Consider the following 23,926-nt stretch of genomic DNA (forward strand, 5'->3'; position numbering starts at 1 on the left):
CTGGCTCACTGTCTGTTTAAATGTCTGCTTGTGTCATAATCTGCAAACATACCAAAATAACTACTAAAAGATCTACCAAAAGACCAGAGTTGGCCATATGCAAATTGGCTTTGGTTGGTTTGTAACAATGAGGATGACGAGAAATTCAAAACATCAGAAATTAAAAAAGTATACATATCCCGGGAGTGTTTTTGGACAAAAATAATAAATTAGATTAATTCAATCAAGATAAAACCAGGCCTGGGCTGACAGGAACAGCCCACACAACAAGACGGGAGCTCGGGCTTTAGTATGCTAAGGTTCTTATGCTGTCTGGAATAAGAGTGAAAGGCATTTATTTACTTTAGACTTTTTTAAGTTAAACATATATTAAAATTTCTACAATAACCACTAATGGAAGGGAAACAATTTTTAACTTCCACTAATAGTAAGGGAAAATGAGATGAGAAAATACAAACCAAAAGAAGATATGAGCCAGGAGCGGAGGCTCACACCTGTAATCTCAGCACTTTGGGAGGTCAAGGGAAGAGGATCACTTGAGGCCAGGAGTTCAAAACCAGCCTGGGCAACAAAGCAAGACCCTGTCTCGACCAAAACAAAAAAATAGCCAAGCATGGTGGCATGTGCCTGTAGACCCAGCTACTTGGGAGGCTGAGCTGGGAGGATCACGTGAGCCCAGGAGTTTGGGGCTGCAGTAAGCTATGATAGCCAATGCACTCCAGCCTGGGCAACAGAGCAAGATTCTGTCTCAGAAAAACAAAAACAAAAAAGACAATACAAAAGGAATAGTCCCTAATGTTTAAGAATTAAACACACTTCTAAGTAACTCATGAGGCTAACAAAAAACAAATCACACTGGACGTTAAAAAAATACAAAAGAAAACATTACATATTCAAACTTGTGGGATACATTTAAAAATCCTGTTTCAAGAAATATTTATAAATGAATACTACTAGAAAAGAAGGCTGGTAATCAGTGCAATAAGCAACTGACTTGAGAAACTAGAAAAACAAGAAAACAGAATAAACTCAAAGAAACCGAAAAAGAAAAAAAAAAAAGACAGAAAGAGAAAGGAAGAAAAGATAAAAGAACTATTTCTGCCACTAACTGGTAAACAGCCAACTGATTTTTTGGCTGTTTACTCTCCCTAACTCTCTTTTAGTTCCTCAAGGGAAGATGAGATTACTTATACTGAACACAATCTTTAATTGATACTCAGCTATCCTACGTGTAATTTATATTTACATATACACATATGCATGTACATACATAAACACGTCTATATGTATGTGTATGTGTGTAAAAGAACAGAGGGATAAGGGTGGGCACACAGGGCAAGGACTCAAGATAATTTTTTTTTAAGATGGTTCTTTGAAAAGACCATCTTTGAAATGGACACTTTTGGCAAGAATGGTGAAGGAAAACAAAGTCTGAAATAAACGATATTATGAATAAAAAAGGGGCCATGCCTACATATGCTACAGATATTAAAAGGTATTAGCAGGATATCATAATAATTTGAAAATACATCTGAAATGTTAAAAATTACTCAAAAAAAGAATAGCCTAGCAAAATTAACTGATAGAAAATTTGAATCGTACTATAATCACTAAAAATTTTAACCAGTAGTATGTTAACACTCCTCAAAGAGAATTACAAAATCCAGGTGAATTTTACTAGTAAGAAATGATCCTTAAGCTAAATACACACAACCAATAAAGGATTAGTATTCAGAATATATAAAGAAATACAAATTAATAAAAAGAACGACCCAATACAAAAACGAGCATAAATCTTAAATGGGCCCATAACACTAAGGAAACCTAAAGGATCAATAAATATATCATACCTCCCTAATAAAATTCCCATTAAAATCACAATCAGATACCATTTCAAAACCAAAACAATGCCAAAAATAAGAATACCAATTGATGAGAACATGGATCAACTGAAAACATTAGATGTTGCTGCTGAAAATGGAAATGACACAGCTACTGAGAAACACTCTGGCATTATTCACAAAGATGTATATATAACCTGTGTTTTTAGAAGCACTTTCTATACTAGTTATAACTTGAAAATAAATCCATATCCATCAAAAGTAAAATAAATTGTAGTATATTCATAAAATAGAAAACTCTGAAGCAGTAAAGTTAATCAACCTGAGGAATGTGATACTGAGTAAAAAGTGCAAGTTAAAGGTAAGATACAGTATGAGTCCATTTACATAAAGTCCAAAATATGCAAAACAATTAGCCATCTAAATATAGAGTAGAACGTTAATAAGAAGGGTAAATAAACTCAGGGTTGTAGTTACTTCTGAGGGGAGAGATGACAGGATCAGGAAAGGTCACATATTTGGAATTTAAAGATAATGTTAACGCTCTTTTTCTTTTTTGAAATGGAGTCTTGCTCTGTCGCCCAGGCTAGAGTGCAGTGGCGTAATCTAGGCTCACTGCAACCTCCGCCTCCCAGGCTCAAGCGATTCTCCTGCCTCAGCCTCCCGAGTAGCTGGGACTACAGGCGTGCATCATCACGCCTGGTTAATTTTTTTGTATTTTTAGTAGAGACGGGATTTCACCATATTGGCCAGGCTTGTCTCAAACTCTTGACCTCAAGTGATTCACCCGTCTCAGCCTTCCAAAGTGCTGGAAACACACTTTTTCTATACCAACTAATATTTAAAAGCAAGTGTTTGAATAACATTCATTTATAAAATATATATTTAAAAATGTTTTCAGTTTTCCTGAGTACTAATGAGCACCCTGAAATTCTCCATAACTATGATACTACAATGGGGGGTGGGGGGTGGGGAGAACCTACATGAAAGAAAACTTCTCTCCAAGCATGAGCTGTGTGTCTGACAAAAGTAATATGTAATTCATAACGATAAGAAATAGACACTATCCTACCTTTATTGGTGAAATATGAGAATGAGAAACAAATCCATGGACATTCTCAATCTCTGATAAGTTCTTCTCTGAGACGTGAACCAGCTCGGGACCCACCACTTCATTCGTGATTTGTGGGGAAATGTGCTCTTGAGGAGGTGTGTCTTCATCCTGATACCTGTACTTCTGTAAAGTAAAGAAAATAAATATGAAAAAGCTCTGATAAGCAAAGTGAGTTTAATTCAAATCATGGTTTTCATAACTAGCCAAATACTCAACATTTAGCAATATAAAAAGTATATTTATGGTTTAATACATCAGATCTGAGAAATAGGATTTTATTTTAGAAATAATGCCAATAATTTAATAAAATTATTTAATTTAAACATTAAAAATGACTCAAAGCTAGGTGATAGAGAAGCCTGAATATTGGACTGCTCACTTCTTACCCAATGTTAGCTGAATCATGTATCTCTAAGATACAATTATTTAAATAAAGTCAACATGAAAAGCCCAAGTTATGCACCTTAGTCTGGTTTTCTTACTCCGTTAACTTGTATACAAAATTTTTTAAAGTCAGCCATTTTAACTTCTACCTGAAAATTAGCTCAGCAGACAATAGCATTTTTTATTTTAACTATAATCTCTCTCTCTCTCTCACACACCTCTATGCAATCTGTTTCTAAAAAATTACTATAATTAAAAAAAAGCTTCCTCACACCAAGCTGAGAAGGCCGATGGCATAAATAAAGCCACACTGAAAAAAAAATTCTCTTTCCCATCACCCTGAAATAAACCTACTCATAAAGAAAAGACACAAAACAAGGCACAATAAAAAAAAATTTCAACAAGAAACCAAGGTTTATTAAGTTGCTCTTATCAATGATTTAAATTAAAATAGCAAACATAAAGTGATATTTTTTTAAAAAGGCATATAAGTGGGTCAGTACCCAGTAATCCTACTACTGGGAACAAAATCAATCAATCAATAAATAAATGAATAAATAAATAAATCAGTCTATCAAAAAGACACATGCGTGTTCACTGCAGTGCTATTCACAATAGTAAAGAAATGGAAACAACCAAGATGACCACCAGTGGTGGAATGGATAAAGAAAATGTGGTATATATACACCACAGAATACTATGCAGTCATAAAAAAGAATTAAATCATGTACTCTGTGGCAACATGGATACAACTGGAGGTCATTATCCTAAGTGAACTAACACAGGAACAGAAAACAAAGTATTATGATGTTCCCACTTGTAAGTGGGAGCTAAACACTGAATACACACGGGCACACAGAGGGGAACAATAAACACTGGGGACTGCTTGAGTGGGGAGGTGGAACGGGGTGTGGGGTGGATGGCTACCTATAGGGTACTATGCTCACTACCTTGGTGACAGGATCATTCCTATGCCAAGCCTCAGTGACACACAATTTACCCAAGTAACAAACCTGCATATGTACCCCCTGAACTTAAAAGTAGAAAAAAAATGGGTCAGTAAACTTAGAGGGAAAAATGCTCAACTTCTTTAGTGAGAAGAAACAAACAAACAAACAAACAAAAAACCCAGCATCAGCTGAGAGACAGTATTAAGCAGTATTAAGGAGGAATACCAGTTATCTGTTGTATAGATGGGAGGAAAAATGTACGTTTGTAAATACATACCAAAAAAAAAAAAAAAAAAAGAGAATCGTAACTATGGGCTTGAATGCTGAAAGTTACTATACAACCTCCAGTATCACTTTTTAAACAACATCCTTCTGTAAAATGGTACAATCACATGGAAAACAGCAATCTGGTTTATATCAACACTACCTTATTCAACATGATACAAGAATAGTTTTTTCACAGGTGTTTTCAAAACCAATAAAAAAAGGTTCTCTAACTTTATCCTGTAAGCAAGGCTGAAGTTAACATAAACACAGAAAACCTAACACAGTTTACATACTCAGTGGAGTGGAAGCACAAGTTAAGTACTCTCAGGAGTAGATATAAGGAAGGAAATTTGGTGCCGTCTTTTGAAACTCTACAGGTACTCAACAACTTAGGATATACTTTAGAAGAGATACACGGATAAGGATATTCACTACAGTTTGGAATTTTAAAAAACTGACAATAAACTGCCTTTCAATCAACTAACAAAATGTCTAAAGAAATGAGACACACCCATCGTAGGAAATTCTACATAGAAGTTAAATTGATCAAAAATTTACATCTTTTAATAGGACAAAGTAAAAACATAGATAACTGGCCGGGCGCGGTGGCTCAAGCCTGTAATCCCAGCACTTTGGGAGGCCGAGACGGGCGGATCACGAGGTCAGGAGATCGAGACCATCCTGGCTGACACGGTGAAACCCCGTCTCTACTTTAAAAATACAAAAAATTAGCCGGGCGAGGTGGCGGGCGCCTGTAGTCCCAGCTACTTGGGAGGCTGAGGCAGGAGAATGGCGTGAACCTGGGAGGCGGAGCTTGCAGTGAGCTGAGATCCGGCCACTGCACTCCAGCCTGGGCGGCAGAGTGAGACTCCGTCTCAAAAACAAAACAAAACAAAAAACAAAACAAAAAACAAAACAAAACAAAAAAAAAACAATTTAAAAAAAACATAGATAACTGAATGAGGAAAGGATCTTTCAAAGCTATACTTATATACACATGATATGTATTTTCTACCTAAAACTATATATGTACCTAAATATACTTAAAATTTTATATAAATGCATTGTTTAAACATTTTAAAGCAACAGTGTATGTATGTATCCATGTCTATGAATGTACGTATGTAATTTGGAGGGACGTGAAAGGAATTAAAATTTAAAAAAGCCTCATTCTGAAAAGGAAAGAAATAATTTTAAAATTATGTCTTTTAAGTAGCTTTTAATCTGTAAGTTCCCTCTTGATCCTTTTTTATTTTCTATAATTACGTTAAAACTCAAGGCATTTGACCTAAAGAGGTTCCAGTAAAATGACTGCAACATCATGGGGTTCTTCAATGTAGTCCTTTTGCTTCCTTATTTCCAGTAAACTGGCAGCTGGACACAACAAATTGATTAGTCTCACGTTCCGTCCTTTTGGTGAGACTACAGGTGGTGGTGGGTTATTTTATCAGAAAGCATATGCTTGTCTCTCGTTTTGTAAAGTTAGCAGCTCTTGATATTCAATGCCTAAACTAATTCATTCACTGGGATTTGCAAAAATTGTGACAAACTAATTCGCTATTTATTTTTCACCAATGCAATGGAATACATGTATAAAGAGATACTCCACCTACGATGTGGTTATCTGTTGGTATGGTTCACACAGATGAAACAGGAAAAATACCTTTACTTACTAGTTTCCAAGACAGATTTGAAAAATTGGCTCCCTGTCATCTCCTAAGGTGATCAATTAGTTTCTATATAGCATTCAATGCAATCTCTGTCAAAATTCCATCAGGCACTTTTCCCCCACAGAAACTGACAAGCTGATCCTAATATCCACATGGAATTGCGAGGAATGCAGAATAGCCAAAATAATCTTGAAAATGAACAACAAAGTACAGGGCTCACACCTGATTTTGAAACTTATGACAAAGCTACATTAATCAAGACTACGGTACTGGAATAAATATAGATATATAGATCAATGGAATTGAAGAGTCCAGAAATAGATCCTTACATTTACAGTAAATTGATTTTGGACATGTGTGCCAAGGGAGAAACAATCTTTTCTTTTTTTTTTTTTTTTTTTAAACAAATGATATTGGGACAACTGGATGCAAAACCATGAAATTAGACCCTTTCCTTACACTACGTACAAAAATTAACACAAAATTAACTAAAATTAAATATGACCTACAGTTAGAAAACCGTAAGTGTAAATCTTTGTGACCTCAGGATTAGGAAATGGTATCTTAGATATGACATCCAAACCATCAGCAACCAAAGAAAAAACATAAATTGGACTCATCAAAAAAACAAAAACAAAAACAAAAACTTTTGTTCATCAAAAGCCACTATCAAGAAAGTGAAAAGACAACCCAAAGCGGCCAGGTGCGGTGGCTCACACCTGTAATCCCAGCCCTTTGGGGGGCTGAGGTGGGCAGATCACGAGGTCAGGAGTTCGAGACTAGCCTGGCCAATATAATCAAACCCCGTCTCTACTTAAAATACAAAAATTAGCCAGGTGTGGTGGCGGGCGCCTGTAGTCCCAACTACTCAGGAAGCTGAGGCAGGAGAATCGTTTGAAGCCGGGAGGCAGAGGTTGCAGTGAGTCAAGACCGGGCCACTATACTCCAGCCTGGGTGACACAGCGAGACTCAGACTCCAAAAAAAAAAAAAAAAAAAAAACAACCCAAAGCATGAGGAGAAAAACACTACAAATAATATATTTGATAAGTGTCTAGTGTCCAGAAGACAACTTACAGCTCAACAAGTCAATTTAAAAATGGGCAAAAGATTTAAACATTTTCCCAAAGAAGATATACGAATAGCCAATAAGCACATGGAAGGATGTTTAACATCATTAGTCATTACATAAATGCAAATCAAATCCATAATGAGATACTACTTCACATCCAACATGAGGACCATAATAAAAAAAAGACCGACAGGTGTTGTCAAGAATGTGGAAAAATGGGAACTCTCGTACATTACTGATGGGAATGTAAAACGGCACATTCCCTCTGGAAAACAGTTTGACGGTTCCTCAAAAAGTTACATGAAGTATTTTAAGACCCAGCAATTTCACTCAAGAGGGAGAAATGGTATCAACTGCTAATGGATGTGGAATTTCCTTCTGGGATGAGGAAAACCTTCTGAAATTAGTTAGTGGTGGTAGGTGCACAACCCTGCACACATAACTGTATACTTTAAAAGAGTAAATTTTACAGTATATGAGTATCTTTGAATTATTATACAAATTATCATGATAAACTGATGGATTACACATATCTGATGATAAAATCTACTGAAAAAATCTTCTCTGAACCTGAAATTGACATATCTCTAGCCAATGGGAATCTCTTATTAAAGTTTCTGAGTTCCCTTATACTTGTACCTTTAAGAAAACCTTTTATAAAAACAGTTACCAAATCTAAAGTCTATTCTCTATTACAGGTTGAGCGTCCCTAATCCAAAATCCGAAATGCTCCAATTTTCAAAACTTTTTGAGCACCAACATATCACAAGTGAAAAATTCCACATGTGACCTCATGTGATGGGTTGCAGTCACAACACTGTTTCATGCACAAAAATAGTGTATATGAAGTCCTTCAGGCTACGTGTATAATGTGTACATGAAACAAATTTCATGTTTAGATCTGCGTCCCATCCCCAACATATCTCATTATGTATATACAAATATCCCCAAATCTGAAAAATTCCAAAATCCAAAACACTTCTGGTCCCAAGCACTTTGGGTAAAGGATGCTTAACCTGTAATTATTCAAAAAAGAGAAACCTTGGGTTCATTACAATTATTAATTGAGAAAGCACTTCCAAGTAGCTTTCAAGGCCATCATTACATTACACAGCAATATTCATCTCTATTTCTTGTTATCTAAAGGTTTATCTCAACCTATTTCCAATTTTTTGTAACACTGAAACCTTCATATAAAACCAGTTTGCCAATAAAGTAGAATGTAGAAAACTAATGCCTCTCTAAGGATGGTCCAAGTCTAACTTACCTAACACTTAGACTAAAAAGAATTACAAAGTGGTGACGAGGAGGGTTAGGGATGAAGGAGGAAACATATTTTTAAATGATTATAGTAAGAACATTCTAAACACATTTTCCCATCCTTGTTTACGTTTTTCAGGCCACTATCTTTGACATAAAACTTTACGCTGCCCTTAATCTTGGTTAACAATATCAGCAATATTATTTACTTACTCACTACTATGACTTACGTACAGGAATGTGACTAAATTACTACTTCACTGCTGTTAGATAATTTCCAGATATCTTTCTTTAGAAACAATTTTCTGATTATGGAAATGATGCAGATTCTTGAATCTATTAGAAAATCCAAATTAAGGCCAAAAACTAAGTATTTAATAAAATATTTAGTACAAGGTTCTTAAATCAATACCAAACAGTTGAACAAATATAATTATTATTAGTGTGCACATATCTCCCTATCTACCCTTCAAATACTTATTATTTCAGTAGTAAATTTAAAAGAAATATTTGGTACCACATATTGTTCCATGCATGCCAATACACTTCATTTTAGGAAAAACAGTAACACATTAACATAAAAGGAGCGGTGAGGCTTAATGTGAAATTCCTGAAACAGATGAGGATTAACATGTGTTGAGGGCCGGGCGCGGTGGCTCAAGCCTGTAATCCCAGCACTTTGGGAGGCCGAGACGGGCGGATCACGAGGTCAGGAGATCGAGACCATCCTGGCGAACACGGTGAAACCCCGTCTCTACTAAAAAATACAAAAAACTAGCCGGGCGAGGCGGCGGGCGCCTGTAGTCCTAGCTACTCGGGAGGCTGAGGCAGGAGAATGGCGTAAACCCGGGGGGCGGAGCTTGCAGTGAGCTGAGATCCGGCCACTGCACTCTAGCCCGGGCGACAGAGCCAGACTCCGTCTCAAAAAAAAAAAAAAAAAAAAAAAAAATGTGTTGAGGAATGGAGGCCAGTATTATCCTGTTACCAAAACCACAAAGGACACAGCAAAATAATAAAACTACAGGCCAATACCACTAATGAACATAGACAGAAAAATCTAAAGAAAATACTAGCAAATCGAATCCAACAGCACCATCAAAAATATAATACCCCATGATCCTGTGGGATTTATCCTGGGGAGGCAAGGATAGTTCAACATACACAAATCAATAAATGTGATACATTACATAAACAGAAATAAGGTCAAAAGCCTTATTTCAATAGACTCATCTCAATAGACTCAGAAAAAACATTCAATAAAATTCAGCCTCCTTTCATAATAAAAAGTCCACAACAAACTAGGCTTTGAAGAAACGTATCTCAACATAAAAAAGACCATATATAACACACCCACAGTCAACATTATAGTTAGTGGGGAAAAGTTAAAAGCATTCCTTCTAAGAACTGGAACGATACCGGAATAGCCCCTCTCACCACTCTTACTCAACACAATACCGGAAGACTTGCCACAGCAATTAGGCAAGAGGAAAAAATAAAAGGCACCCACATTAGAAAAGAGGAAGAAGTCAAATTATTCCCGTTTGCTGATGATATGATCTTATATCTAAAAAACTCTAAAGACTCCACAAAAAAAACTCTGAGTTGGTAAATGAATTCAGGAAAAGTTTCAGGATACAAAATCAATGTACAGAAATCAGTAGTGTTCCTATCCACAAATAATGATCTGGCCAAAGACCCAATCAAGAAGGCAATCCCATTTACGGTAACTACAAAATAAAATAAAATAATAAAATACCTAGGAATACATTCAACCAAGGAGGCAAAAGATCTCTACAAGGAAAACTACAAAACAATGATGAAATACATGGCAGATGACACAAACAAATGGAAAAACACCCCATGCTCATGGATCAGAAGAATGAATAAAGTTAAAATGACCACACTGTCCAAAGCAATCTAGAGGTTCAATGTAATCCCCAGTAAAATACCAGTATCATTTTTCACAGAAGTAGGAAAAAAAATCCTAAAGTTCATATGAAAACAAAAAAGAGCCCAAATAGCCAAAACACTTCAGTGAAATTACTCAGACACAGAAAGACAAATACCGCATGCTCTCACTTGTAAGCGGGAGCTCAATAATGTGTACACATGGACGCAGAGTGTGGAATGATGGACAACGCAGACTTGCAGGGGTGGAGGGGTGGAGAGGTGGATGACAGGAGGCAGTCTGGTGGGTACCATGTGCACTGCTTTAGTGATGGATGCTCTGGGGGCCTTGATTTCACCACAGTGTAGTTTATTAATGTAGCAAAACTGGACTTGTACCCCATGATTATACATAAATAAACCAAATGCATGGAAACCATAATAAATGTAAGATGAGCAGAATTACAAAACGAGTGATAACGATAAATGTAAATGTATTATATCTGCACTTCACATCTATCAAGGAAACACTGATTGCTGCCTTCCTGAAGAAGACAAAACCTTCCAAATTTCTCAACCAGATTATAGAACCTGAAAACACAAGAGACTCTCACTTTGAATATGAATTCAAATGTTTTGGAAGGAAAAAAAGCAAATTGAATCCAACACTATGATGTGAAATGTATCCCAACAATAAGGATGGCTCAATTTTAAGACAGTCATGTATTCATGTATTTTAACATATGAAAAGATCAAAGAACAAAATTCGCAGGATCATCTCAATAAATGCTCTAAGAACCACCACCTAAGAATCTCAAAATTTTAAACCCAATCCTGATTTTAGGAGAAGAAAAACTCTTAGCAATACAGAAATACAAATAAACTTTTAAAGCATCTACCAGCAATCATATTTGATGGTGAAACAGAAGCATTCTTAAAGTGGCAATCAAGGCAGTATCATCTTACTCAACACTTCTCTAGTTTCTAACCAATATGCTAAAAACAAAACAAAACAAAAACAAGAAGCATAATTGCCTAACACTGCAAACCAGAAAATTGTAAAAGAATTGTAAGGAGATGTGAGCATTACTTCTGAAGAAATGTTCACAACTTTAGCCAGTTTTTCAAAGGGATTTGGGAAAATTACTTTAAATAAGTCTGGGGGGTAGGGAGGAATGCTGTCCCTGTCAGAGAATGATCCAGTCTAACCACTGTTAGATTTGTCGTAAAAGTGACAGTGAAGCGGAAGGGAAAATGTGTATTTTGTGTATAGAAATGTTAATTTTAGGCCTGGGACAGTGGCTCACGCCTGTAATCCCAACTCTTTGGAAGGCGGACACAAGAGGATCACTTGAGCCCAGGAGTTCAGGACCATTTTTGAGACTCTGCCTCTACAAAAAATTTTAAAAATTAGCTGGACGTGGTGAAGTGTGCTTGTAGTTTCAGCTACTGGGGAGGCCGAGGTAGAAGAATTGCTTGAGCCTGGGAGGTTGAGGCTGCATGCCATGTGCAGTGAGCCACACCACTGCCCTCCAGCCTATGCAACAGAGTAAGACCCTGTCTCAAAATAAAATAAGATAAAATTTGTAACATCTCCATCTTGTAAAATACTTAGAAAACTTTGTCACAGTCTGTGTCATGAACTTTCAAAAACAGTTCCAAAATCGAAAGATTACAGTATCTCCATTCGAAGACTAGGTTTTCTCAAAGTCAGAACCAGGGTATTTTAAATTCTAAAATTTACCTAACTAGCAAATACTGTATTCCACAAATCCAGTACACATCATCAATTATAAGATGCCCCAGTAATTATATTTAGCCCCCTAAAAAGAAAAAAGAAAAAAAACACTGCCAAATAAATTGTGAGGTACATCAATTGCAAATAATTCCAAATTTGAGACAGGTTAAAAGTAGAGAAAAGTATATTTTAGGATCAATAAAATACATTAAAGCCACAGACATTTACTACATTTCTTCTCCAAAATCCTTACTTTCACTTTTGCAATCTTTAACAATTAAAAAATTATCCTTTCAAGAGCAAAACTATACTCTTGGTTTCAAGGTTAAAGTAAATGGCCTCTGTCAGGGAAAAAGAGCAGTCATTAAATTGTATTGCTCAGGTAGGCAAGAGCCACAGCAAGCAGTAAAAGTGTACAAACTGCCAACACTGTAATTAAAATAGGGCTGGTGGGTGCCCAAACCATACAGATACTTTTAGGGTAAGGAAGACAACGAAATCTATCATCTACAAAGAGTCATACTGGGTTAGGAATGAATCTCTGTGGCAGAAGGCCTCGGTGGAGGTGCTTGTCTTTAACTTACTTAAGAGAGTACAAAGAACACCTTGCTCACAGGTAGCTCAAGAGCCAAGAGCTTTTCTATTCTCCAGCTAAAGATTATAATCCTATTCCCACGGCTCAGTCTGCTCCCATGTGTGGGAAAAACCATGTGAATCAATGTGATTTCCACATTACACTGACTTCATTTTTCTACTTATACATTTCAAATGAGCTAACCACAATACAGAAATGCATAGGAAACATTACTGTTTTTGTTCTTGACCCAATGGTTTAATATGAAGCTACAGGAATAGAAACAGAAGAATCCTGTAATAATTGATGTTAGATTGCTTGTTTTCTGGGAGCTGGAATGAGTATTTTAGGTACAATTAAACTATTGCCTGTGGTTAAACAATTTCTCCCAACTACAGTTGGCTCTCCATATCTGTGAGTTCCATATCTACAGATTCAAACAACTGCAGATGGAAAACATTTGGGGGGAAAAAATACAACAAAAATAATACAACTAAAGAACAATACAGTGTAACAACTATTTATGTAGCATTTACGTAGAATTAGGTATTATAAGTAATTTAGAGATGATTTAAAATACAGGAGGATGTGCACAGGTTATATGCAAATACTATGTCTTTTATGTATCAAGGACTTGGGCATCAGCAGCCACTGATTTTGGCATCCATGGGCAGCAGGCGGTATTATCCTGGACCCAATCCCCTGTGGATACAGGGAGATGACTATTCATTCACTTGCCTGGAATAAAAAAGTATTAAAAACCCCTGAAACCACTGACAGCAATTGCCAAAAGGTTAAGGGCCAAGAAGAACAGAATTACTAATTCAAGCTTTTTAAGGAAGGAAATGTCATATACCAAGATAAGATTTCCACGTACCAAACCATCTTGAACATGCCAAAATATAAAAAATAAAAATGTGTTCAACCTTCATATGATAAAGCTATACATGTGAAAAATGGTATACCTTACCAATATTGGGACTTACTCCTTCCCCCAGAAATCAAGCCTGGATTAGGGAAAGGGTGGGGGAGGAGGGGGGAAGCAAAATACAATACAAACAAAATTGTGTCGTTACGATTTTATAGGAATATATAAATTTCCAAAACTGGCCATGACGGAATGAAATAAAGCCTTGAAACAATAATCATGAGAAAGGACAACATTCTAAAAAAATAATTCCTCAGAAAGGACAAAAAAAACTAGAAACCAATCTCACTTATGAATGTAAATGCAAAGTTCCAAAACAAAACATTAGCAAAAGAGCTCAGAACATCAAAATATTATAACCCGAGTAGAATACATTCCAAACATGTCAGAACAGGCAAATATCAAAAAAGCATTTCATGTACCTGACCTCATTACAAGTCAAAAGGAAAAAAAATTAATGAATACCAAATAATCAACAAACAAAAACATCCATTATGATTAAAAACAAGCACTGCCAACTCTTGGAGTAAAACAGTAACAACCGGACAGTTTCCTACTACAAATCAAACTGAAACTGACACTACAATTCATGGTGAAGTGTACCCACTAAAACTGAGAACACGACTTCTCTATGGCTGCGATAGTAAGTTACCAAACACAGTGGCTTAAAACAACCAAAATTTGTATAGTTCTGTAGTTGAGAAGTCCACAATGTGTTTCACTGGGTGTCAGAGGCTCTAAAGGAGAATCTCTTCTCCTGCCTTTTCCAGTTTCCGGGGACTGTCTATATAGATTGCTTGGCAGGGGGCCCGCTTCCCATCTTCAAAGCCAACAACGTCAGGCCAAGTCCTTCTTATGCTGTCAACTCCTGGATTCTGTTTTCCAATTCCTTCTTCCAAGGAAACTTTGGGTCCACCCAAATAATTTAGGATAATCTCCCTATCTTAAAATCAGTTTATTAAAAATCTTATTTCCATTTGTGGCCTTAACTTCCTTTTGCCATGTATTCACATGCTCAAGGGGCTATCTATAGGGCACAGACATCTTTACGGGGGCAGACGGTGGGCAGGCAGAGCATTATTCTGACTATTAGTATGCTACTGAAAAGTAAACAGAGAAAACTATGATGTAAAGGGTCAAATGATTTCTAAGGATTCTTTTAAGATGGCATTTAAAAAAATCAGTATATACTCTTGATTTTAAAAATAACTCTTAATTATATAAGATATTTTCTTTTTCTTTTGAGACAGGATCTCACTCTGTCACCCAGGCTGGAGTGCAGTGGCGTAATCTCGGCTCACTGCAACCTCCCCTTCCCAGGCTCAAGCAATTCTCCAGCCTTAGCCTCCCAAGTAGCTGGGACCACAGGCACGAGCCACCACACCCAGCTAATTTTTGTATTTTTTGGAGACAGGGTTTCACCACATTGCCCGGGCTGGTCTCGAACTCTTGAGCTCAAAGCAATCCACCTGCCTCAGCCTCCCAAAGTGGTGAGATTACACGCATGAGCCTTGATTTATAGTATCCTTCTATTCACCCAAAAAGTCAACAATTAATCTGACTAATGGGGAAACACATCATTCGCATTGAAGTCGGAAATAAGCATATCATTATAACTACTGCTAACACTTTTCAGGAGATGTAAGAAAAAAAACTATGAGATAAAAAAAATTAGAAGGAAAAGAATAAAATTACCACCGACCTGATGGTAAATCTAGAAAATCCAAGGGAAATGTAATAAATAAATAAATAAATAAAAATAAAGAACAATATACCAACAGTAAATAAAAGATTTCAGTTAGGTATCCAGGCAGAAAATGAATATATAGATATCGATTGCCTTCATTTAACTAAGTATGCTGGAAATTTTGTTGGACTACTTTCAAATATCACCTGCTACCTATTTTTGTAAAGGAAGTTTTCGTGGAACACAGCCACACTCATTCACACTTCATGTATGACTTGTGGCTGCTTTCTAGCTGCCTCTGTAATATGGTGGTGGAGCTGGGAAGTAGACGGCCCACAGAGCCTAAAGTATTTACTATCTGGTCCTTTACAGCAAAGATGGCTGGTCTCTGATTTAAACTAATAATAATCAATTAGATGATACAAGGAAATAGAAGGCCATATCTGAAATAGAAACAAAAAAAGATAAAATGCCCAGGAATAAAACTGAAGTAACCAAATGTCCAACTTTACCAAATGAAAAGAAGACAGGCCATGTTCTTGGCAGAAAGAATCAAGTCAAAAGATATCATCTCCTTCCTAAGTTTATCTATACTTTTATCTTTAACATAATCCCAATGAAAAGGCCAACAGAAAATTAATTCATTTACTCAAATATTTATGCAGAAATTAGAAAAGGTAACTAAAGTTACTTTAAAAAACCAGGAAGAAAAAGAGAAAGTCTACAGATAAGGAATAAGTGTGCACAATCTTCAACAAATTTTAAAATCTATTATAAAACCTTGATTAACACACGGTGTTACTGGTACAAGAACAGAAAGATCAGTGAAACAAAGATGAAAATCGGTATATTAATAGAACTTTGGTACTATTTTTAATAAAGTTTATATCTTCAACCAATATCATTGGTTAAAAGATTATTCAATAAATAGCAAGGGGGAAAATGGGTAGTACAACAAAAAATATCCCAAATATTTTTTTAAATGAGACTATAACACAAGATTCTTCTAGAGAAATTCTTTTACAACAAAGACCTATATAGCTGTAACATAATACTGAGAAGCCATTAAAAAAAGACTGATAAATTTGGCTAGACGTCAAAACGTTAAAAACTAGGAAAAAAAATATTGGTAACTTAAATCCAAAGGACTAATTTCACAAACACATTTAAAGACTACTAGTCCCTACGAAAAAGATGTAAAACCCTCCAGCCCTCTCTCTAATGCATGGAACAAGAATAAGCAAACAATTTAGAGAAAAAAAATCAAGTAATTCTTACATACACAAAAATACGTTTATCTACTACTCCCAAGAGGATTAATGTAAATTAAAGCTACACTGATGTACTACTTCTCACATTATCAGATTGTCAAATATCTAAGTTTGATAACATACTATATACTGATGAGGACATGGGAAAAACAGGAACTTTCATACGAATCGGTGGAGTATTCAATGGTACTACCTCTATAAAAGGACAATTTCGCAACTTCTATCAAAATTATGAATATATATAACCTCTGACCTGATAATTCTACTTTTAGAAATTTATCCTATAGAAATATTGCCATGTTTACAATCGATGTGTTTGTATTGTTTGTAAAACAATTAAAAACATCCATCACTATATCTAGTAACAATGAACTTGTCAAATAAATCATTCTTATTCAAATAAGAGAATACCATAAGCCATAAAATGATGAGAAAGGTCTTCAGGTATGGAAACAGAAAAAGCTCCAGAATATAATGTTAAGTGGTAAAAACAAGTCCAGAATAGTGTAGACTCTACTCCTGTGTGTGTGGCGGGGTGCGGGTAGTTGGGGGGATGGTAAGAGGAGGAGAAAATACACATATTTACTTATACATGGAGAAACTAGGATGCACAGGAAACCGATAGCTTTAGCTGCTTGACGAGAGGAGATTTACACCTGGGGGAAAGAGGCGAGAGGCAGACCTTTTCATCTTCATACAGCTTTTAAATTTTAAGCCATGTGAATGTATTATTCATTCACAAAATTACCTTTAAAATGAAAAAAATCTTAATGAGTTAGTAAAACAATCATTACAGGAGATACTGGTACACAGCTAGAAAATCCAAGCAAATCCACTAAAAAAATTAATAAAAGTAATTTAGTATGTTAACTGATTTTAATTAATAATTAGTAAGAATCAGATTTCTCATATTTAAAAGGCAAACATATGACTTGGGCCACCACTAAATGATGTTGAGAATCTGAGCATGAATCTTACTTCATGCAAAGGGAGTGATATACTTTGTAAATAAAGGCAGAGTGAAAGCATATGAATGCAAAAAAAAGGTATATAAACTGTAAGCATAAGAAAGCTGAAGTGCCTATATTAACATATGATAAAACAGACTTCAAGACAGAGTTATCTAAAGAAAAAGAGAGATTTCAAAAAGCTAAAAATTTAATTCACCAGGAAGTTATAAGAACCATAAATGTGTGTACTTAATAACAGGGCCTTAAAATACACAAGCAAAACCAACGGAAATTAAAGGGAGAAATAGACAATTCTACAATTTTAGTAAGAGATTTAAACTCCTTGATTAGCAACTGATAGGACTATACAAATATAAGACAGACAAACTGAACAAACTATCAACTGTCTTGACCTAATTAATATTTATGATAAACAACACTTAAGAACTGAAGAAAATACATCACCTTCTGTGAATGTGGTACATTTGCCAATACAGACCACATGCTACGCCACAAAACAAGTCACAAATTTAAAAGGATTGAAATCACAAACAATCCATTCTCTAACCACAATGGAATTAACTGAAAAACAACAAGATATCTAGTAAAATTCCTAATATTTGAATATTAAACACATACTTCTAAAAATCTCATGATTCAAAGAACTCCAGAAGGGAATTAGAAACAATTCAGAATGGAGGAATAATGAAGCTAAACAGGACTAGGTAGTAAAGAATTTAACCTTGTTTTTAAATCCCTCCAAACCCTTGGAATGTCCTGACTGAATTTCCCTGGTTGGAATACTCAGTGCTTATTGTCACACATTGTTGCCAGGAGGGTTAACATCATCCATGACTCCAGAGAGGACAACTGGAAACTCTTCATTCGGAAATTTTCTGGACTCTGTCCCTTGTATCTCTCCCATGGCTTTTAATTTTAATACAGATTTTAATCTGTATCCTTTCAAGTGATAAACCATAACCGTGAGTATAATAGCTTTCAGTGAGTTCTGTGAGTTCTTCTAGGAAATTACTGAACCTGAGGGTTCTGAACTACTAACAAACTTTACAAGTACTTAAAAGGAAATCTGTAGCTTTAACTGCTTATATTAAAAATGAAAGTTTAAAATCACTGACCTAAGGATACACCTTGAGAAGCTACAAAAAAAAAAAAAAAAAAAAAAAAAAAAAAAAAGACTAAGTAAACCTGAGGGGAAGAGAAGGAAGGAAACAATAAAAGGCAGAAATCAATGAAACAGAAAACAAAGAATTGAGTATATTAACAAAGCCAAATAATCATAAAAATAGCTAAACCCTATTCCAGACAGATCAAGGAAATAGAGAATATAATTACCAATAAAATTACCAATAATAAAAAATGCAAGAGAGGTTATTGCTAAAAAAAAAAAACCTATGGATCTTATAAAGATAATAAAAAATAATTATAAAAAACTTTAGGCAAACTAATCCAATAGGTTACATGAAATCAAGAAATTCCCCAAAAAACACATCTTACCACACACCATATTCTGACACAATATAAAACAGTAAATCTGAGTGGCCTCCCAAATTTATATATATAGGTCTTTATAAGAAATATAAAGATACTTATTTAATATATATTAAAGAAATTCAATCTGTTACCAAAACTCTTCCCACTGAGAAAACTCCAGGCCCAAATACACTAAATTCTACCAAGCATTTAAGAAAGAAGCAATATCAATTTTACACAATTCTTTCAATAAATAGAGTGAACATCTCCCAACTATGAGATCAGCATAACCTTAATACCAAAACCTGACAAAGACATTACAAAAAAAGAAAATGACACAAATATCTTTTATGAACATAAATGCAAGAATCCTGTTTAAAATATAGCAAATTGAATATGAAAAGGATGCTGTAAAGGATAATACATCATGACCAAATATGATTTCAAGAAGGTAAGGTTAGTTTAACATCCAAAAAATAAATAAATGTAATTCTCTATATTTAACAGAACGAAGGAGAAAAATTATATGATTATTTCAACAGACATATAAAATATCTGATCCAATTGAATACCAATTCATAAAACTCTCAACAAACTAAAAATCCAGAGGAACAATCTCAATCTGATAAAGGGCATTTATGAAAACCTTACAGCTAACAGATGTACAAAGAGGAGCTGGTACCATTTCTACCAAAACTATTCCAAAAAAACTGAAGAGGCTGAACTCCTCTCCAACTCATTCTATGAGGCCAGCATCATCCTATACCAAAACCTGGCAGAGAGATGACAAAAAAAGAAAGCTTCAGGCCAATATCCTTGATGAACATTGACGCAAAAATCCTCAACAAACTACTTAAAAACTGAATCCTGCAGCACATTAAAAAGCTAATCCACCACAATCAAGTAGGCTTCATCCGGGGATGCAAGGCTGGTTCAACATACACCAATCAGTAAATGTAATTCATCACATAAACAGAACTAAATAAATGCAAAAGAAACCCACAATGAGATACCATCTCACACCTGTCAGAATGGTTATTAAAAAGTCAAAAAACAGACGCTGGTGAGGTTATGGAGAAAAGGGAACACTTATACACTGTTGTTGGGAGTATAAATGAGTTCAACCATTGTAGAAAGTAGTATGGTGATTCCTCAAAGAGCTAAAAGCAGAACTACCATTTGACCCAGCAATCTCATTACTGGTTATATACCTAGAGGAATATAAACCATTCCACCACAAAGACACATGTGCACAAACTTTCACTGCAGCACTACTCACAATAGCAAAGACATGGACATCAATGACAGACTGGCTAAAAAAAAATGTGGTACATATACACCATGGGATACTGTGCAGCCATGAAAAAGAACAAGATCATGTCTTTTGCGAGAACATGGATGGTGCTAGAGGCTATTATCCTTAGCAAACTAACACAGGAACAGAAAACCAAATACTGAATGTTCTCACTTTTAAATGGGAACTAAATGATGAGAACCAATGAACACAAGAGAACGATAGACACTGGGGTCTACTAGATGGTGGAGAGGAGGAGGAGGGAGAGGAGCAGAAAAGATAACTACTGGGTACTGGGCTTAATACTTGGGTGATGTAATAATCTGTTCACCTATGTAACAAAGCTTCACATGTACCTCGAACCTGAAAGTTTTAAAAAACAAACAAAAAACCCTACCGCTAACGTACGCAATGGTGATATGTTGAACTTTAAGACGGAGGAAAGGATGCTTACTTGCCTCACTTGTTTTCAACATTATGCTGGAGGCCCTAACTGTGGCTGGAAGGCAGGCAAAAGAAAGAAAAAGTGTAACAGCCAGTAAAGATTAAGTAAAACTGTCTCTATTTGCAAATGACATGACTGTTCACACCGAAAACCCCAAGGAATTTACAAGACTACTAGAACAAAAGTTGACTTTAGTAAGATTGCAGGATACAAGTTAATCAATCGAATTATGTTTTTTACACCAATAGTGAATAATTGGAAGCCAAAACTTTGTAAAAGTTCCATTTGCACCAACTCCAAAAAAGATAAAATACTTAAGAATTAATTTAACAAAAGATGTACAAGATGCCTTCACTGCAAATTATAGAACATCGCTCAAAGAAATTAAGATCTAAACAGACATCATATATTTGTGGTTTGGAAGACTCAATATTATTAGGAAGTTCATTTTCTTCAAATAATCTATAGATTCAATGCAATCCCAATAATAATTCCAGCACAATTTTTGTAGAAGATAATAAAGTGATTCTAAAATGCTGAAATGCAAACAACCTAGAAGAGCTGAACCAAATTTTAAGAAGAACGAAGTTGGAAGACAAGCAACCTACATTACCTGATGTCAAGGCAGTTTGGTATAGGTCAAATGAAGAACACACATATCAACGAAACAGAATAAAGAGTTCAGAAATAAATTCACACACATATGGTGTGAATGGCTGATTTTTGACAAGTGCATAACCAATTCAAGGAAGGATGAAAAAGTTTTTCAACACAGTGCTAGAGCAACTGGATATCTACGTAGAAAAAAATTAACATCAACCTTTACCTCACAACAGACACAAAATTTAATCTAAAATGAATCACAGACTTAAAAGTAAAACCTAAAACTATAAAACTTCTAGAATAAAATACAAGAAAATCTGTCTGCAAATTAAGAGTAGGAAAAGATTTACTATACAAAACACAAAAAGCACAATGATGAAAGTTTTTGACAAACTGGGCTTAATTAAAACTTCTGCTCTTTGAAAGTCACCACTAAGAGAAGTAAAAGGCAAGCTACAGAATGAAATAACATATGTGCAATAAAAGTATCTGATAAAGGACTCATATCTGAATATAGAAAGATCTTTTACAATTCAACAATAATACAAACAATCCAGTTCTTTTAAATAGGGAACAAATTTAAACAAAACTCAACGCATTAGCTTTCTAGAGCTGCTGCAGCAAAGTATGACAAACTGAGTGGCTTAAACAACAAAAGCTTATTGTCTCAGTCCTGGGGGCTCGAAGTCTGAGACCAAGGTGTAAGCAGAATTGGTTTCTTCTAAGGGCTGTGAGGATCAGTCTGTTCCATGCCTCTCTTCCTAACTTCTAGCAGCCGGCAGTCTTCGGCATTCCTTGGCTTACAGATGCATCACTCTGATCTCTGCCTTCATCTTCACATAGTATTCTTGCCGTGTCATGTCTCTTTGACCAAATTCCTCCTTTGTATAAGGACACCAGTTATACTGGAATAGCCCACCCCAATAACCTCATTTTAATCTGACTATCTCTGTAAAGACCTTATCTCCAAATAAGGTCATATTCTGAGATATTAGAGGCTAGGACTCCAACATATCTTTTTTGTGGGAGACACAATTCAATCCAAAACACTTCACAAAAGAAGATTTCATGTAAAGCATGAAACGATACTCAACATCACAAGTCATCAAAAAAACGCAAATAAAGCCACAATACCCACTAAACCACTGCATACCCATTAAAATGGCTAAATTTGGGGAGAAAGAGGAGACAAAGACAAGCACTGGTGAAAATGTGGAGTGACTGGGACTCTCATCCACTGCCCAAATGTGAAAATAACCATTCTTATACCTAGGATATGAAAACAACCTCAAGACAATTATCAAAGAGAAATAAAAATAGATGTCCAAACAAAAACTTGCACATGAAGATCCCTAACACCTTCATTCAAAATAGCCAAAAGCTGTTAACAATCTAAATGTTCATTAACAGACAGGAATAAACAAAGTGGTTTATATCCAGACACTGGAATACACCTCTTCAATAAGAATAAAATTGCTGACACAAACAACAACCTCAATGAATCTCAAAAGCATTATTCTGAGTTTTTTTTTTTTAAAAGACACTACAGTCTTACTGTATGAATCCATTTATATAAAATTTTTGAAAATATAAAATAATTTATGGTGAGAAAGGCAGATTAGTGGTACCTGGTGGAGAGTGGAGAGTTGAATGAATACAAAGGAGCGCAAACAATCTTTTTTGAAAATATTCTGTATCTCACCTATGGAAGTGGTTTCACAGGGGTTTGCAGCTGTCAAAACTAATCAAACTGTACGCTTTACACACACAGCCTAACAAATGTAAATTATACTTCAGTAAAAATGATTAAATAAAATAGTACATATCTGTAAATCTGTTAGAAAAGATTCCATTTCCAAGAGCAGCAACAACAAAAATGAGAACCTGAATTAAATGTAAAGGGCCAATCTCTACGAAGAAAACTTCAAAATGCTACTGAAGTGAATAAAGCGACACTACTTAGTTATTCTTGGATAAAGTCTCGTTATTTTAAGTTTGAATTTTCCAAGAAAACAATCTATAATAATGTTTTTGCAATCAAAATATCAATACAGTTTTATTTGGGTGAGTCAGAGTATGTGGCAGGGTACTAGTAATTATACTCTGAAAAAACTAGCACATGAGAAGTTAAGAAAATTCTGAATTAAGTCATGAGAGGCAACTGGCTCTATCCAGTTCTCTCACAGGGAAGCACCAGAAGGTCTCAATAATTAACAGTTTGATAGCAGCACAAACGAAAAGAAACAAAGCGCTGAACAGAACACAGAGCCCACGATGCAACCAAATAAATATGCAAATGTAATAGCTATGATAAGAATAATACTTTAAATCAGTAGGGGAATGATGGATTATTGAATAAATAGCATTTGGTAAATGGCCATTTGGGGAAAAATATCAGGATTCTTATGGCGTAACTTAAAAAAAATTACCTATTAGATCACAGACCTAAATATAAAGAACTGACCCTAACACTTAACAAAACATGAATAAACTTGTTCCTAC

General features: G+C 35.3%; 1 protein-coding gene across 23 annotated transcripts in view; it reads right to left on the reverse strand.

The window, feature by feature from the left end:
• Positions 1-23,926, reverse strand: part of DLG1 (discs large MAGUK scaffold protein 1) — a 282,292-nt gene that overhangs the window by 169,155 nt on the left and 89,211 nt on the right. For all 23 annotated transcript variants that reach the window (XM_050779129.1, XM_050779120.1, XM_050779109.1 and 20 more), the window contains one exon: positions 2,914-3,078. In XM_050779129.1, coding sequence (XP_050635086.1) covers positions 2,914-3,078 — 165 coding nt within the window. The remainder of the gene's footprint in view (positions 1-2,913; positions 3,079-23,926) is intronic.

The sequence above is a fragment of the Macaca thibetana genome, chromosome 2 (genome assembly GCF_024542745.1).
Source record: "Macaca thibetana thibetana isolate TM-01 chromosome 2, ASM2454274v1, whole genome shotgun sequence".
Lineage (NCBI taxonomy): Eukaryota > Metazoa > Chordata > Mammalia > Primates > Cercopithecidae > Macaca > Macaca thibetana.